Here is a 17,815-nt window from a genome sequence, read left to right on the forward strand (position 1 = left end):
TTATTTGGGAATTTTGGTGAGGCTGTGGAGGGTGGCGGGTGTGTGCGGGTGTCTGTCCTATCTCTGTCCTGGACTGCCCCCCTCATTGCCCACCTCCCCTTGCCCTTAAATCCAACTTTTCAGTAAGAAGCATATGTGGGGGTTATGTAAAAACAAAAATGTTTGGGCAGAGAATAGACACAAGTCCTGCATCTTGGAAGAGGGTTAGATGAGATGACCCTTGCAGTCACCTTCTAACCCACTGGCTCTATGCTTCTAAGGTCTTCAAACCATTGGTACCATTGACCTACAAGGATTTGATCCTGTTTGCGTTCAGCTCAGGATCTGGGGAGTTTATAAACTCTAAGGAGATTATAAACTCTGTGGCTGTCTCTCTCTGTCATCCTCTCCTGGAGCCATTTTCATTGCTTTTCCTTCCATTTCTCAGTCCAACATCTTCACTGTCCCCGCCAAGCCCTGATGCAAAGGAGGAGATATTGTGACTGCAACTCTTCCAAGAATGGTGTTTCTAATTGTCTTCCTGGTGCTGTGTGGTGTGGCCTTCCTCGCCGGGGTGCCATTGAATAGCTACGTCTTCTTCGTTGCCAGCTTCCGTGTGGAGAGGACGGCCAGGACCATGTGGTTCTGGAGCCGGGCCGTGGCCGATTTAATGTTCATCATCTTCCTGCCCCTCAGATTTACCTCCAACTTCATCCCGGACTTCATCCCAGACTCAGCCAATGAGATGAGCAACACCTTCACCTCCTTCCACATGTTCTTCAGCGCCTTCCTCCTCATGACCCTCAGTGTTGATCACTGCATCCTAGTGGCATGCCCTGAGTGGGCCAGGAACCACCGCACGCCCCGCCTGACATTCAAGATGGTTATAGGCATGTGGGCCCTGTCTGCTGGTTTCAGCTTGCGGCATGGTGATCTCTGGGAATACGTGTACTCACCTTCCAGCATCAGAATGAACTTCCAACTGGATGACGGGAAAGTGAAGGCTGCCGTTGCCATCCAGTTCCTTGTTGGGTTTCTGATCCCACTAGTCTTGATCTTGATCCCAACCTTCTACATCATTCTCGCTGCCAAGCTGAGAAGGAACAGGATCCAGTCCACCAAGCCGCTCAAGATCCTTCTTGGCTTGATCCCGACCTTTTTCCTCTGTTGGCTGCCGTATCACGTTTTTTCCTTCCTGCAGATCTCAGCTACGTACCCTCAGACTCTTCTGAACACAGGAAGCACTTTTGCTTGTGTCCTGACATATTTCAGCAGCTGCCTCAACCCCATCTTCTACCTCACCATGGAGGAAGAATTTCTGAGGTACCGGCAATGTGTACGCAACCCCCAAACCACCGACAACTCAGGGCCAGAGCCGGCTGAATAGGGGAATGGATGAATTGTCGATATTTGCATGGAGAAAAAATTCTGTTGGCTGGGACCTGTAACTTTCTCTTGACCCCAAAATTCTCCTGTTTAGCAACTGAATTTTTTTTTTTTTGCCTTACTCAAAGAAGAGCCATGAGAATGATTACAGGATTAGAAAATCTGCCTTTGGGTGAGAGAAACAAGGAGCTCAATCTATTTATCTTAATAAAGAGAAGGTGAAGGTGTGACTTGATCAGTCTGTAAGTACCTATGTTTGGGAAAAATATTTAATAACTGGCTCTTCAGTCTGGCAGTGGAAGGTGTAACATGATCGAGTGAACAGAAGTTGAATCTAGACAAATTCAGATTAGAAATGTGGTGTTTCTTGAAGATCAATGGGTCTATGAAACAAAGGGTAACATTTTCAAAAATATCTAAGTCCTAAATTTAAAAGTGTTTAGGCCCATAGGAACCTCACTGTGTGAATCAGAACATAACATAACCCTGTTACAGTCTTGGTCTTCACAACATCCTTTGGCAGAGTTCCACGTGTTGAATGTGCGTTGTGTGAAGAAATACTTCCTTTTGTTTGTTTTAAACCTGGTGACTATTAATTTCATTTGTTGACCCCTTGTTCTTGCGTTATGGGAAGGAGTAAATAACACTTTCCTATTTACTTTCTCCACACCAGTCAGGATTTTATAGAGCTCAATCATATCCCCTCTTAGTCGTCTCTTTTCCAAGTTTAAAAGTCCCAATCTTATTAATCTTTCCTCATATGCAATCTGTTCCATACCCCTAATCATTTTTCTAGCCCTTTTCTGTACCTTTTCCAATTCCAATATATCTTTTTTGAGATGGATTTATATAGAGACAATATGATATTTTCAGTTTTATTATCTATCCCTTTCTTAATGATTCCCAACATTCTGTTCGCTTTTTTGACTGCCGCTGCACATTGAGTGGATGTTTTCAGAGAACTATCCACAATTACTCCTAGATCTCTCTCTTGAGTGGTAACAGCTAATTTAGACCCCGTCATTTAATATGTATAGTCGGGATTATGGTTTCCAATGTGCATTACTTTGCATTTATCAACATTAAATTTCATCTGCCATTTTATTGCCCAGTCACCCAGATTTATGAGGTCCCTTTAACTCTTCGCAGTCAGCTTTGGACTTAACTATCTTGTGTAGTTTTGTATCATCTGAAAATTTTGCCACCCCACTGTTTACTCCTTTTTCCAGATTATTTATGAATATGTTGATCAGCACTGGTCCCAGTACTGACCCCTGGGGACACTGCTATTTACCTGTCTCCATTCTGTAATCTGACCATTTATTCCTACCCTTTGTTTCCTATCATTTAACCAGTTACCGATCCCCCTTATCTCACAGCAGCTTACTTTGCTTAAGAGCCTTTGGTGAGGAACCTTGTCAAAGACTTGCTGAAAATCTAAGTACACTATATCCTCTAGATCACCGTTGTCCACGTGCTTGTTGTCCCCACTCAAAGAATTCTAGTAGCTTAGTGAGGCATGATTTCTCTCTACAAAAAACATTTTCACTCTTCCTGAACCAATCACATTCATCTATGTGTCTGACAATTTTGTTCTTTACTATAGTTTCAAACAGTTTGCCCGGTACTGAAGTCAGGCTTACTGTCCTTCAGAACTCTTGGGTAACTCCCATATGGTCCTGGTGACTTATTACTGTTTAGTTTATCAATTTGTTCCATAACCTCCTCTAATGACACCCCAATCTGGGACAGTTCCTCAGGTTTTTCACCTAAAAAGAATGGCTCAGCTCTGGGAATGTCCCTCACATGCTCAGCCATGAAAACTGATGCAAATAATTCATTTGTTTTCTCTGCAATGGCCTTATATTCCTTGAGTGCTCCTTTAACATCTCGTATCAGGGGGTAGCTGTGTTAGTCTGTATCCACAAAAACAACAAGAAGTCTGGTGGCACCTTAAAGACTTATTTGGGCATAAGCTTTTGTGGGTAAAAAAACCCTCACTTAGTCTTTAAGTGCCACCGGACTTCTTGTTGTTTTTAACACCTCACACATCCACTGGCCCCACTTGTTTTAGCAGGCTTCCTGCTTCTGATGTACTTAAATATTTTTTTGGTATTACTTTTTCAGTGTTTGGCTAGTTGTTCTTCAAATTCTTTTTTTCTTTCCTAATTATATTTTCAGTTGCCAGAGTTTATGCTCCTTTCCATTTTCTTCAATAACTTCCAGTTTTTAAAGGATGCCTTTTTGCCTCTCAAAGCTTCATTACTTAGTTGTATACCTAGGGTGGCACTTGTTTGGTTCTCTTACTATGTTTTTTTTTTAATTTGGGGTATACATTTGAGCTTGTATTATGGTGTCATTAAAAAGTTTCCATGTAGCTTGCAGGGATTTCACGTTTGGCACTGTACCTTTTAATTTCTGTTTATCTGACTTTCTCATGTTTGTGTTGATCCCCTTTCTGAAATTAAATGGTACCATGGTGGGCTGCTGTGGTGTTTTCCCTGCCACAGGGATGTTAAATTTAATTATATTATGGTCACTATTACCAAGCCGTTCAGTTATATTCACACCTTGGACCAGATCCCGTGGTGTCCTTAGCACTAAATCAAGAATTGCCTCACCTCTTGTAGGGTCCAGGACCAGCTGCTCCAAGACCAGTCATTTAAGGTGTCAAGAAACTTTATCTCTGCATCTGATCCTGAGGTGACATGTACCTAGTCAATATGGGGATAGTTGAAATCCCTCATTATTATTGAGTTGTTTTTATTTTAATAGCCTCTAATTTCCCAGAACATTTCACAGTCATGATCACCATCCTGGTCACGTTGTCGGTAGTGTATCCCTACTGCTATATTCTTATTATTCAAGCATGGAATTACTATGCATTGAGATTCTCTGTTACAGTTTGGGTTATTTCAGATTTTTAACTCATTTGACTCTACGCTTCTTTTGCATATAGTGTCACTCCCCCACCAGCACGATCTGGTCTGTGCTTCTGATATATATTGTATGTTGCTATTACTGTGTCCCATTGATTATCCTCATTCCACCAAGTTTCTGTGATGCCTATTATGTCAATCTCCTCATTTAGTACAGGGCACTCTAATTCACCCATCTTATTATTTAGACTTCTAACATTTGTATAGAATCACTTTAAAAATGGTCACTTTTTTAGCTGTCTGCCATTACGTGATGTAATTGAATTGATTTAGGCTTCTATGGATGAGATATTCAAAAGCACCTATGTGAGTTAGGTGCTTAACTCCTATTGACTTTCAATGGGAATTTGGCACCTAATTCCCTTAGCCAACTTTAAAAATCTAGTCCTATAACTTCATTGCCAAATCCATGCTGTCAAACCTCATGAGCTGCCTCATAAAATATCATGAGATTATTTTGAACAGAAAGATGATTAGGTTCATCTTTTTTGCCTACTGATTTTTTGGGGCAATTTCAAGTTTTCTCTGCAAAAACGGAGGCCAGAAACCTGCTAGAAATAAAATAAAACAGAAAAGAAAGCTGAAATTCCCACCTAATCATATGATTCCAGGATCTGGGGGCTTGGAGGAAAGTGAGGAGCATGGCATGGCGAATGAAACAACCAAATTGTAAGAGTCGGAGACAATACAAAACTCTGTTAAAAGTTTCAGAAAACCTGAAATATCCAGCACTGTTTTGGAAGCCAAAGAAGTGAGGTGGTGTTTAAAATATTGGGGACGTTAAATAAAATGTGTGGCTGTGTTACTCTGTACCTCAAAACAGCACCCTGGAACCCCCATATTCACCACTGTCATATAAATATGAACAAAGTCTGCCTTGTAAGGTATCATTAAAAATTCTTGATCTGTTGATTATTAATATTGTGTTGAATTTTATGTACTGTCATTGTATGTAGAGTTATGAAGTTTTGCTATGCGTGTGTTACTGAAATAAGTTGTGATGTTGGGTACACCCACAACCAGCCTTTCAGGTACCACAATGGACGGGGGGGACAGACAGCGTTAATCAGTGTTAATCAGCACCCACCCAAGAATCCACTCTCTCAGGATCCGTATAAAATGGAGATTTCTCAGAGAAAACACGTAGACAATGGAGACTGTTTGACACATCATAACAAAATATATTTCCTGCGAACTGGAAGAAACTACAGAAAAGGGGCAGTGACATCACCGCTTACCCTCACTCCCCGCACAACTCAGGGCCTGGAAACATGTCTGGAGGACAAAGACTTTGACCTGGGGAAGTTTGGTATCGGGCTGGAAGACAAGCCCATCCTATGTATTGAGGATTTGTCACATGCTTGTACCATCTGTCAGGTTGAGACACTGATTCAAATCCTGTCTAGTTTATTTAACCCAGACTGTGCCTTTACTTTTATTTCTTAGGTAACCAACTTTGATCTCTACGCTCACTGCTTATAATCACTTAAAATCCATCTGTCTGTAGTTAATAAACATGTTTTATATTCTACCTAAAACTGTGTGTTTGGTTGAAGTGCTGGGAAATCTCAGCTCAGTTACATAAGCTGATGCGTGTCCTTTCCACATTGGAGCAGGCGCCGACTGGGTAATGAACTTACACTGGTCAGGCTTCTGACCAGTATGGGATGGAACAATTCTGGGCTGCAAAGCCAGGGAACTGGGGGGAATTGACTGGAGCCTCCCTATTGATGCTTTATGAGTGGCTGGGAGGTCCTTCATGGAACTCAGCTGGGTGTGTCCCTGCCTGGGGATGGCTGTGTAAGTGCAGGGCCTGCCAGAGGTTTGTAGCTTGACACAGCATCACAGTGTGAGAGGGATACCTCAGGTTGGTTGGACAGAGGGCTCTGTGGTCCCACAGTCCACCTTGCATGCTGGAAACCCCATCACAGTGGCTTTTAATACCAATCTCGCAATGAATCCTCATATTCCCGGCCAAAATTAATGCAGCTTTCTCCCTTCGCTACGTCGCTGGACGTTCTCCAGAGTCCAACCAATCCACCAGCCAGTCATGGAACAGACACAATGTCGTGTGGCTCACAGCCAACAAAGTGAGAGATTCATGATCAACCTGACAAGGTCTCTCCAGGATGTTCGAGGGGTGAAGGGAGGCAGGGCCCACCCACGAATCACTCCTGACCCAGCGGCACTTCAGGGGCCCAAGCTGGGTCTGGCGTGTCTCCAGGTGTGAAGAGGCTGAATTTTTGCAACAATCCACCTGCAGCTCAGCCCCTGCTCTGGGGCTGTGGCTGCCCCGGATGTGGGCGACCGTCTCTGCAGATGGGAGCCAAGACCCTTCATCACGAGAGGCCCCAGAGCTGAGCCGAGCTGTTGGAGGCTTGCACGGAGTTGGCCGCCTGGGAGGCTTTGCAGACCCAGCTTTGTGAGCATCTCCCACCCCCGCTGAGCCACCCCGCTGCTCCCCACCACAAGAGGTCAGCTTCCTGCCCCCAGACAGCATCATGGGGGGCAGGGAGCTGCAGGTGGGGTGTGTGTGTTGCAGGAATCAATTCTGAGATGCCGTGTCTGATTCCCCCATGACATAGGTGAGAAAGTGAGATTAAACCTTCCAGCTGAAATCCACAATGTCCCCCCCCCAGATCTGTCTCTGCCTCCCACCCCGTACCCCAGGTTCTTCCCTGCCTGCACAGCAGCCCCCCAGATCTGTCCCCGCTCCCCATTGCAGTCTCCTCTGATCCCTCCTGCCCCCCCCAGCTCCCCATAGCCACCTCCCCAGATCTCTCCCAGCTCCCCCATAGGTACTGGACCCCCTGGATTGAAGTGGTTTCCATTTACAGGATTTACAGTTTGATTCAGTGGCTCTCAGCACCCACACTGTACAAATGTTTCCAGCAACCCTGACCCCATCCCACTCCCCACAGCAGCCCCCCTATTCCTCCCTGTCACCTGTCTAAACAGCCCCCATGCCCCACCCCAGAGGTGGTCACATTTCAGTGGGAAAAGACCCTATAGACCAGTGGCTTTCAACCTTTCCAGACTACTGTACCCCTTTCAGGATTCTGATTTGTCTTGTGTACCCCCAAGTTTCACCTCATTTAAAACCTCCTTGTTTTCAAAATCAGCCATGAAAATACACGTGTCACAGCACACTAGGACTGACAAACTGCTGAGTATCTAATTTCACCATATAATTATAAAATAAGTCGACTGGAATATGAATATTGTACTTACATTTCAGTGGACAGTATTTAGAGGAGTATAAACAAGTGACTGTATGAAATTTTAGTTCGTACTGATTTCGGCAGAGTCCCAGTTTTTGGAGTCAGCTAGACGTGGGTTTCTCAGTCCCTGCTCTCTGATGGGGACCCCACCCGCCTGCCCCTGGATGTGGACAATTGAATACAGACACCTTGCTGGGCCCCCACAGAGTAGTGGTGGGAGCTTGTGATTCGTATGACATCTGCAGACGTGATCAGACCCAGCCACATCCTGTGATCTCCCCCCATTGTTCCCCCCTCCGATATACCCCTACATGAACAGCTCCCTGCTCCGGGCTGAGCCAGTCTGGGCAAGCTGCAGTCATCGCATTGGGGACCTGGGACGGGGGTCGACTCTCAGACGCTGCGTCCCCCAAGACACGGGTAAGGAAATGAGGTAAACCCTCCAGCTGCCCCCTTGGATCTCATTCTCAACCCCCACCTCTGCCCCCTTGATCTCCCCCCATCCCCTCCCCTCATCTGCTCTGGATAGAGCTGGTTGAAATTATATGTGCGTTCTGTTGTCAGAGGTCAGGGGCCCCATCACGCTGGGTGCTGCACAGACCCCGACTAAGTTCACACCAGGCCATGCACAGAGCCACAGGGAGAAACTGAGTGACGGGGCCATGATGTGACTTGTCCAATCTACCCAAGCAGTTCTGTGGCAGAGTCTGGGATGCAACCCAGGAGTCCTGACTCCACATCTGTCCACTAAAATAGTCTCTTGCAATATCCTTCCTTTAAAGAAAAAAATCTTTTGACTTGTTACAGGTCTCTTCTTCCTCTTTTTTTTAACCAGGTGGCTTTTTTGTTGTCGTCCTTGTTTCCATAGCAGGGTTCTGTCGGTGGGGATTTTGTCTGCTCCACTGGCCTAAACGACACAAAAACTACAGTTCAAAAAGAACGGTCTGGGGACGGGGGGAGAATCACTTTCAAAATTCTATTATTTGGAAAAAAAAGAGGGGGGAGGAAACAATAATTGATTACTTTTTAATTTTAAGAACAAATAACAAGCTCCTTTAGGAAACAAACAGCAAGAAGATGATTTGGGAATTTCAGTATGGCTTCGGGGAGTGAAGGTGTCTGTCATATCTCTGTCTCTGCATCCAGGACACCCGACTCCCCACTGTCCACCTCCCCTTACCTAGAAATCTTTTCAGCAAGAAACTTTTCAGCAAGAAGCAAATGTTTTTATTTTTAAATATTTGGTTTAGTAAAACAAATGATATTATGTAAAAACAAAAAAAATGTTCGGGCAGAGAATAGACACAACAAATCCTGCATCTTGGCAGGGGGTTAGACTGGATGACCCTAACAGTCCCTCCTAACCCTCTGGCTCTATACTTCTAAGGTCTTCAAACCATTGGTGCCATTGGTCTACAAGGATTTGATCATATCTGAGTTCAGGATCTTGGGAGTTTGTGAACTCTGAGGAGATTATAAACTCTGCGGCTGTCTCTCTCTGTCCTTGTCCTGTCCTGGAGCCCTTTTCATTGCTCTTCCTTCCTTTGCTTAGTACAACGTCTGCACTGCCCCAACCGAGCCTTGAGGAGAAGGAAGGGATATGGTGACTGAATCTTCTGTGACAATGGTGTTCCTAATCATCCCTCTGGTGCTGTGTGTCGTGGCCATCCCTGCTGGGGTGCTGTTGAACGGCTACATCCTCTTTGTCACCGGCTGCCGTATGGAGAGGACGGCCAGCTCCGTGTGGTTCCTGAACCAGGCCATGGCCGATGTCACTTTCATCATCTTCTTGCCACTCAGATTCACCTCCACCTTCATGCTGGACATAGACTGGGCCAAGCGGCTGAGCAGCACCGTCACCTCCCTACACATGTTTGCCAGCGCCTTCCTCCTCACGGCCCTCAGTGTCAATCGCTGCATCCTTGTGGCACGCCCTGAGTGGGCCCGGAACCACCGCACGCCCCTCCTGGCTTTCAGGATGGTTATGGGCCTGTGGGCCCTGTCTGCTGGGTTCAGCTTGCGGTACAGTGATCTCTGGGAATCCCTGCTGTCGCCTGCCAGCAGCAGCATGAATTTCCAACTGGATGAAGAGAGGGTGAAGACCTCCGTGGTGATCCAGTTCCTGGTCGGGTTTCTGATCCCATTAGCCTTGATCTTGATCCCAACCATCTACATCTTTCTAGCTGCCAAGCTCAGAAGGAACAGGCGGATCCAGTCCACCAAGCCACTCAAGATCCTTCTTGGCTTGATCCCAACCTTTTTCCTCTGCTGGCTGCCGTATCACGTCTTCTCCTTCCTGCTGATATCAGCTACATACCCTCTGCCTCTTCTGGAAATAGGAAGTGCTTTTGCTTGGGTCCTGACATATTTCAGTAGCTGCCTCAACCCCATCTTCTACCTCACCGTGGATAAAGAGTTTCTGAGGTACCGGCAACATGCACGCAACCTCGAAACCACCGACAACTTGGGGCCAGAGCCGGATGAATAGGGGAACAGATGGAATTGTTGATATTTGCATGGAAAAAGAATTCTGTTCGCTGGACAGGTAACTTCCTCTTGATCCCCAAATTGTCTTTTTTAGCAAGTGAATTTTTTGGCCTTAATCAAAGAAGAAACATGAGAATGATTACAGGATTAAAAAACCTGCCTGCCTTAGAGTGAGAAATTCAAGGAGCACAATTAGCTTAACAAATGAAGGGGAAGGGGTGACTTGATTACAGTCTGTAAGTACCTATGTGGGGAACAAATATTTAATAATGGGCTCTTCACTCTAGCAGAGGAAGGTCTAACACGATCCAGTGAACAGAAGTTGAACCTGGACAAATTCAGACTGGAAATGAGGTGTACATTTTTAATGGTCAAAGTAACTGACCATTGGAGCAATTTCCCAAGAGTCGTGGTGGATCATCACCCACCATTTTAAACCAAGCTGAAATGTTTGTCTAAAAGCTCTGCTCTAGGAATTGTTTTGGGGCAGTTCTCTGACCCGTGTGATCAGGGAGGTCAGAGAAGATGATCACAATGGTTCATTCCAGCCTTGGAATCTGTGAATCTATTATTTAAAAAAATATAGAGATTTTCCGTTTTATTCATTTTTAGATCATTTTGGAGCATTTGGTTCTTTATGGTCTGTCCTTTTCTGCGTCTTCGAGCCATTATTCTTCTCATCATGTCATCTTCGCTCCCAGTGGATCTTTCTTTCCTGTGTTTGTTGAAGATCAATGGGTATATGAAAAATGGGTAACATTTTCAAAAGTGTTTCAGTCCTATTTTTAAAAGTGTTTAGGCCCATAGAAACCTTGCTGAAAGTCAATCAGAATATAACGTAACATAACCCTGTTATAGTCTTGGCCTTCACAAAATCCTTTGGCAAAGAGTTCCACAGATTGTCTGAGCGTTTTGGAAAGAAATACTTCTTTTTGTTTGCTTTAAGCCTGCCGACTATTAATTTCATTTGGTGACCCCTAGTTCTTGTGTTATGGGAAGGAGTAAATAACACTTTCTTATTTACTTTCTCCACACCAGTCAGGATTTTATAGAGCTCTATCATATCCCCCCTAATTCGTCTCTTTTCCAAGCTGAAAAGTCCCAGTTTTATTAATCTCTCCTCATATGGAAGCTGTTCCATACCCCTAATCATTTTTGCAGCCCTTTTCTGTACCTTTTCCAATTCCAATATATCTTTTTTGAGATGGGGCGACCACATCTGCACGTAGTATTCAAGATGTGGGCATACCATGGATTTATATAAAGGCAATATGATATTTTCAATCTTATCATCTATCCATTTCTTAATGATTCCCAAAATACTGTTGATTTTTTCACTGCCCCTGCACATTGAATGGATGTTTTCAGAGAACTATCCACAATGACTCCAAGATCGCTTTCCTGAGTGGTAACAGCTAATTTAGACCCCATCGTTTTATATGTATAGTTATGATTATGGTTTCCATTGTGCATTACTTTGCATTTTATAACACTGAATTTCATGTGACCTTTTGTTGCCCAGTCACCCAGTTTTGTGAGACCCCTTTGTAGCTCCTGGCAGTCTGCTTTGGACTTAACTATTTTGAGTAGTTTTGTATCATCTGAAAATTTTGCCACCACACTCTTTATCCCTTTTCCCAGATCGTTTATGAATATGTTGAACAGCACTGGTCCTAGTACAGACTCCGCTATTTACCTGTCTCCTTTCTGAAAACTGACCATATATTCCTATCCTTTGTTAGTTAGTCGTCCTGCAATTTGAAATTTGAATTTCTTCAGAACACTTGGGTGAATGCCATCTGGTCCCGGTTACTTATTACTGTTTAGTTTATCAATTTGTTCCAAAACCTCCTCTAAAGACACCTCAGTCTGGGACAGCTCCTCAAATTTGTCACCTAAAAAGAATGGCTCAGGATTGGGAATCTCCCTCACATGCTCATCAGTGAAGACCAATGGAAAGAATTCATTTTTTCCCTCCGCAAACCCTATCATCCTTCAGTGGTCCTTTAACATCTCGATCATGCAGTGGCCCCTCTGGTTGTTTAGCAAACTTTCTGCTTCTCATGTACCTACAAATATTTTTGCTATTCCTTTTTGAATCCTTGGTCTTCCTAATTACATTTTTATGCTTCATTTGCTACAGTTTATGCTCCTTTCTATTTTCCTCAATAGGATTTAACTTAAACTTTTTAAAGGATGCCTTTTTGCCTCTCAAAACTTCTTTACTTAGCTGTTTACCCAGGGTGGAACTTTTTTGGTTCTCTTACTATTTTGTTTTTAAATTTTTTGTATACATTTAAGTTGAGCCTCTATTATGGTGACTTTAAAAAGTTTCCATGCAGCTTGCAGGGATTTCACTTTTGGCACTGTGCCTTTTCATTTCTTTTTTACTAACTTCCTCATTTTTGTGGTGTTTTCTTCTCTGAAATTAAATGTTACAGTGTTGGGCCACTGTGGTGTTTCCCTTGCCACAGGGATGTTAAATTTAATTATATTATGGTCACTATTACCAAGCGGTTCAGTTATATTCCCCCCTTGGACCAGATCCTGTGCTCTCCTTAGGACTAAATCAAGAATTGCCTCTGCTCTTGTGGGTTCCAGGACTAGATGCTCTTAGAAGCTGTTAGAATATAGATATTCAGGCCTGCCTGTAAAGCCTACACTTTAAGAACTTAGGTGTATGTTTATCACTTAGCTAGTTACAGGGGTATAATACAGAGAATCAAAATCACAGTCTGCCTGTGTCTGGGCCTTCTCTCACTAGGATAGTCTGAGGCTTGGTTCTTATGCTAAGCAGCAGGGGCAGCCATAAATTGGGAAGCGAATGGTCACATCCTCACATCCCAAACCAGCCACACGGAAATAAGGGGGTATTGGGCTGTTATGAAGACAATCCTGTCCTGATAGTGCCCATCACCACCAGATAAAGACGGGTAAAGAAAGCTTATTTTGATAGCATCCTGTCTGGCAAGAAATCACGTATCAATATTTGTGGTTGTGTTTTATCTTTATGGCCCCCACTTCTCTATTCTTAATCTGTCTGGTTCTCTAATTGTTTCTGTCTGCTGTATAATTAATTTTTCTAGGTGTCAGTTAATTAGGTTATGGGATATAATTGGTTAGAGAATTATGTTACAATATGTTAAGATTGGTTAAATCCTAAGTTAAATGCTGATTATCTTCATTCCACCAAGTTTCTGTGATGCCTGTTATATCGACAACCTCATTTAATATGAGGCTCTCAAGTTCACCCTCCTTATTATTTAGACTTCTATATAAGAACTTAAATGTCAATTTTTAGCTGTCTGCTATTACATGATGTAATTGAATTGACTTAGGCTTCTACTGGTACGATTTTCAAAAACACCTATGTGAATTAGGTGCTTAAATCATAACATCAATGGGAATTTGGCACCTAACTCCATTAGCAACTATTAAAAATCTAGTCCTGTGTCTTCTTTGCCAAAACCCAAGCCTTCAAACCTCATGAGCCACCCCGTAAAACATCATGCGATTGGTTTGAAGAGAAAGACATTTGGGTTCTTCTTTTTTGCCTTATGTTTTTTGGGGGGGAGGGGGACCATTTCAGGCTTTTCTCTGCAACAACGAAGTTTGGAAACTTACCTAAAAAAGAGAAAAGAAAAGGAAGCTGAAATTCCCACCTAATCATCTGATTCTAGCATCTGCGGCTTGGAGGAAAAGGACAAGCATGGCAAATGCTGCAACCAAATTTTAAGAGTTGGCGATGCTACAATACTCCACTGAAAGTTTTAAAAAACCAGAAATATCCAGCTCTATTTTGGAAGCCAATGGAGTGAGGAGGTGTCAAGGCTGGATCCCCACTTTGAACTTTAGGGTACAAATGTAGGGGCCTGCATGAAAACTTCTAAGCTTAACTACCAGCTTAGCTCTGGTTCCGCTGCCACCATTTCAATGGATTCCATTCCTGGGAAACCTTGAAAAAACCTTCACCAAATCCCTGGTGAATACAAACCCAAACCCCTTGGATCTTAAAACAAGGAGAAATTAACCATTCCCCCTCCTTCCTCCCACCAACTCCTGGTGAATCAAGATCCAAACCCCTTGGATCTTGAACAAGGAAAAATCAATCAGGTTCTTAAAAAGAAGGTTTTTAATTAAAGAAAAAGGTAAAAATCATCTCTGTAAAATCAGTATGGAAATTAACCTTACAGGGTAATCAAACTTAAAGAGCTCAGAGGACTCCCCTCTAGTCTTAGGTTCAAAGTACAGCAAACAAAGATAAACACTCTGGTAAAAGGTACATTTACAAGTTGAGAAAACAAAGGAAAACTAACACGCTTTGCCTGGCTATTTACTTACAAGTTTGAAATAGGAGAGACTTGTTTAGAAAGATGTGGAGAACCTGGATCGATGTCTGGTCCCTCTCAGTCCCGAGAACAAACACACTCCCAAACAAAGAACACAAACAACAGCCTTCCCCCCCCCAAGATTTGAAAGTATCTTGTCCCCTTATTGGTCCTTTAGGTCAGATGCCAGCCAGGTTACCTGAGCTTCTTAACCCTTTACAGGGAAAAGGATTTTGGAGTCTCTGGCCAGGAGGGGTTTTATAGTACTGTACACAGGACAGCTATTACCCTTCCCTTTATAGTTATGACAGGAGGTGATTAAAATATTGGCAACTTTAAATAAAATGGGTGGCTGTGGCACTCTGTACCTCAAAACAGCACCCTGGAACCCCCATATTCACCACTTTCATATATATATGAACAAAGTCTGCCTTGTGAGGTATCAATTTAAAAGTCATGATCTGTTGATTATTAATATCCCGTTAAATTGTATGCGCTGTCATTGTATGGGGAATTAGGAAATGTTGCTACGTGTGTGTTACTGAAAAAAATTGTGATTTTTGGAACACCCACAACCAGCTTTTCAGGTACAACAATGGAGGAGCCGGACAGTGTTAATGGCTCATCAGCACCCATCCAAGAATCCACTATCTCAGGCACTGTACACAGTGGAGATTTCTCAGAGAGACCACGTAGACAATGGGGACTGTTTGACTCAGGTCATAGCACACGCTCTTTACAGCAAGCTGGGAGAAACTATAAAAAAGGGGAAGTGACGTCACCGCTTGGCCTCCCTCCCTCCACAACTCAACACCTGGAAACATGTCGGGAGGACAAAGATTTTGACTTTGGGGAAGTTTGGTATCTGGCTGAAAGACAAGCCCTGTGTATTGTTGGACTATCACCTGCTTGTACCATCTGCCAGGGTGAGACATGGCTTGATTCAAATCCTGTCTAGTTTATTTAACTGCGAATTTACTTTTATTTCTTGTGTAACCAACTGTGATCTCTGCGCTGGCTGCTTAAAATCTGTCTGTAGTTAATAAACCTGTTTTATATTGTACCTAAAAGTGTGTGTTTTGATGGAAGTGCTTGGGAAATCTGAACTCAGTTTACAAATGCTGGTGTTTGTGCTCTCCACATCAGGGAGGCACAGACTGGGTAATGAACTTACACTTGCCAGTCTTCTGACCAATGCAGGATGGTACATTTCTGGGCTCCAAGGCCAGGGAGTCAGGGGGAATTGACTGGAGCCTCCCTATTGATGGTTCATGAGTGCTGGGAGGTCATTCATGGAACTCAGCTGGGTGTGTCCCTGCCTGGGGATGGCTGTGTAAGTGCAGGGCCTGTCAGAGGTTTGTAGCTTGACACAGCATCACAGTGTGAGAGGAACACCCCAGGTTGGTGGGACAGAGGGCTCATTGGTCTCACAGTCCAGGTTGCATGCCGGGAACCCGTCACACTGGCTTTTTAAACCGATGTATCCTGATATTCCCAGACAAAATTCATGCAGCTTTCGCCCTTCACTACATCGCTGGCCGTTCTCCAGCATAAACCAATCCACCAGGCAGTCGTGGAGCAGACACTATGTTGTGTGGATCACAGCCAATGACACGAGAGATTGACAATCCACCTGCCACATGGCAAGGTCTGTCCAGGACATTTGAGGGGTGACCAGGGTGAAAGGTGGCTGGATCCACCCATGAATCACTCCCAACCCAGTGTCGCTACAGGGGCCGAAGCTGGGTCTGGTGCATCTCCAGATGTGAGCAGGCTGAATTTTTGCCATGATGCAACCGCAGATCAGATCCTGCTCTTGGGCTGTGGCTGTCCCGGATGTGGGCGACCGTCTCTGCAGACGGGAGCTCAGACCCTTCATCACGAGAGGCCCCAGAGCTGAGCCGAGCTGTTTGAGGCTTGCACAGAGCTGGCTGGCTTGGAGGCTTTTCAGACTCAGCTTTGTGAGCATCTCCCAACCCTCTCCTACTCCTCCCAAGACAGAGTCCATGCCCCCAGCTTCCTGTGCCCAGACAGAGTCCATGGAAGGGGGTGGGGGGTGGGAGCTGAGGTGGTGTGTATGTGTTGAGGGAAACAATCCTGACATGCCGTGTCTGATTCGCGCGGGTCATATGTAAGATTAAATCTTCCAACTGCAATGCTAGGGTGAAATCCACAATGCCCCCCCACAACCATAGGTGCCGCACCTCCTGGCTTGAAGTGTTTCCCATCATATACATGGTTTACAGTTTGATTCTGTGGCTCTCAGCACCCCCCACTGTACAAATTGTTCCAGGAACTCTGACTCCACCCCACTCCCCGCAGCAGTCCCCCCTGTTCCTCCCTGTCTCTTGTATGAACAGCCCCCATGCCCAACCCCAGAAGTGGTCACATCTCAGTAGGAAAAGACCCTATAGGGGGTCTCAAGCTTTCCAGACTACTGTACCCCTTTCAGGATTCTCATTTGTCTTGTAAAAAGCAACAGAGGGTCCTGTGGCACCTTTGAGACTAACAGAAGTACTGGGAGCATAAGCTTTCGTGGGTCAGAACCTCACTTCTTCAGATGCAAGTAATGGAAATCTCCAGAGGCAGGTATATATCAGTGTGGAGATAACGAGGTTACTTCAGTCAGGGAGGGTGAGGTGCTCTGCTAGCAGTTGAGGTGTGAACACCAAGGGAGGAGAAACTGTTTCTGTAGTTGGATAGCCATTCACAGTCTTTGTTTAGTCCTGATCTGATGGTGTCAAATTTGCAGATGAACTGAAGCTCAGCAGTTTCTCTTTGGAGTCTGGTCCTGAAGTTTTTTTGCTGTAAGATGGCTACCTTAACATCTGCTATTGTGTGGCCAGGGAGGTTGAAGTGTTCTCCTACAGGTTTTTGTATATTGCCATTCCTGATATCTGACTTGTGTCCATTTATCCTCTTGCGTAGTGACTGTCCAGTTTGGCCAATGTACATAGCAGAGGGGCATTGCTGGCATATGATGGCATATATAACATTGGTGGACGTGCAGGTGAATGAGCCGGTGATGTTGTAGCTGATCTGGTTAGGTCCAGTGATGGTGTTGCTGGTGTAGATATGTGGGCAGAGTTGGCATCGAGGTTTGTTGCATGGGTTGGTTCCTGAGTTAGAGTTGTTATGGTGCGATGCGTGGTTGCTGGTGAGAATATGCTTAAGGTTGGCAGGTTGTCTGTGGGCGAGGACTGGCCTGCCTCCCAAGGTCTGTGAAAGTGAGGGATCATTGTCCAGGATGGGTTGTAGATCACTGATGATGCGTTGGAGAGGTTTAAGCTGAGGACTGTAGGTGATGGCCAGTGGAGTTCTGTTGGTTTCTCTTCTGGGCCTGTCTTGTAGCAGGAGTCTTCTGGGTACACGTCTGGCTCTGTTGATTTGTTTCTTTATTTCCTTGTGTGGGTATCGTAGTTTTGAGAATGCTTGGTGAAGATCTTGTAGGTGTTGGTCTCTGTCTGAGGGGTTG

At 44.5% G+C, this 17,815-nt stretch overlaps 2 protein-coding genes across 2 annotated transcripts; both read left to right on the forward strand.

The window, feature by feature from the left end:
* The first annotated feature begins 499 nt into the window (after positions 1 to 499).
* Positions 500 to 1,366, forward strand: LOC101953592 (chemerin-like receptor 1). The gene has a single exon (XM_005312900.2). It carries the CDS (start codon positions 500 to 502, stop codon positions 1,364 to 1,366), a length of 867 nt encoding a protein of 288 aa, XP_005312957.2.
* A 7,783-nt stretch (positions 1,367 to 9,149) lies between these two features.
* LOC101953303 (C3a anaphylatoxin chemotactic receptor-like) lies at positions 9,150 to 10,013 on the forward strand. The gene has a single exon (XM_024113170.2). It carries the CDS (start codon positions 9,150 to 9,152, stop codon positions 10,011 to 10,013), a length of 864 nt encoding a protein of 287 aa, XP_023968938.2.
* The last annotated feature ends 7,802 nt before the right edge of the window (positions 10,014 to 17,815 follow it).

The sequence above is a fragment of the Chrysemys picta genome, chromosome 20 (assembly GCF_011386835.1).
Source record: "Chrysemys picta bellii isolate R12L10 chromosome 20, ASM1138683v2, whole genome shotgun sequence".
In the NCBI taxonomy this organism is placed as follows: Eukaryota; Metazoa; Chordata; order Testudines; family Emydidae; genus Chrysemys; species Chrysemys picta.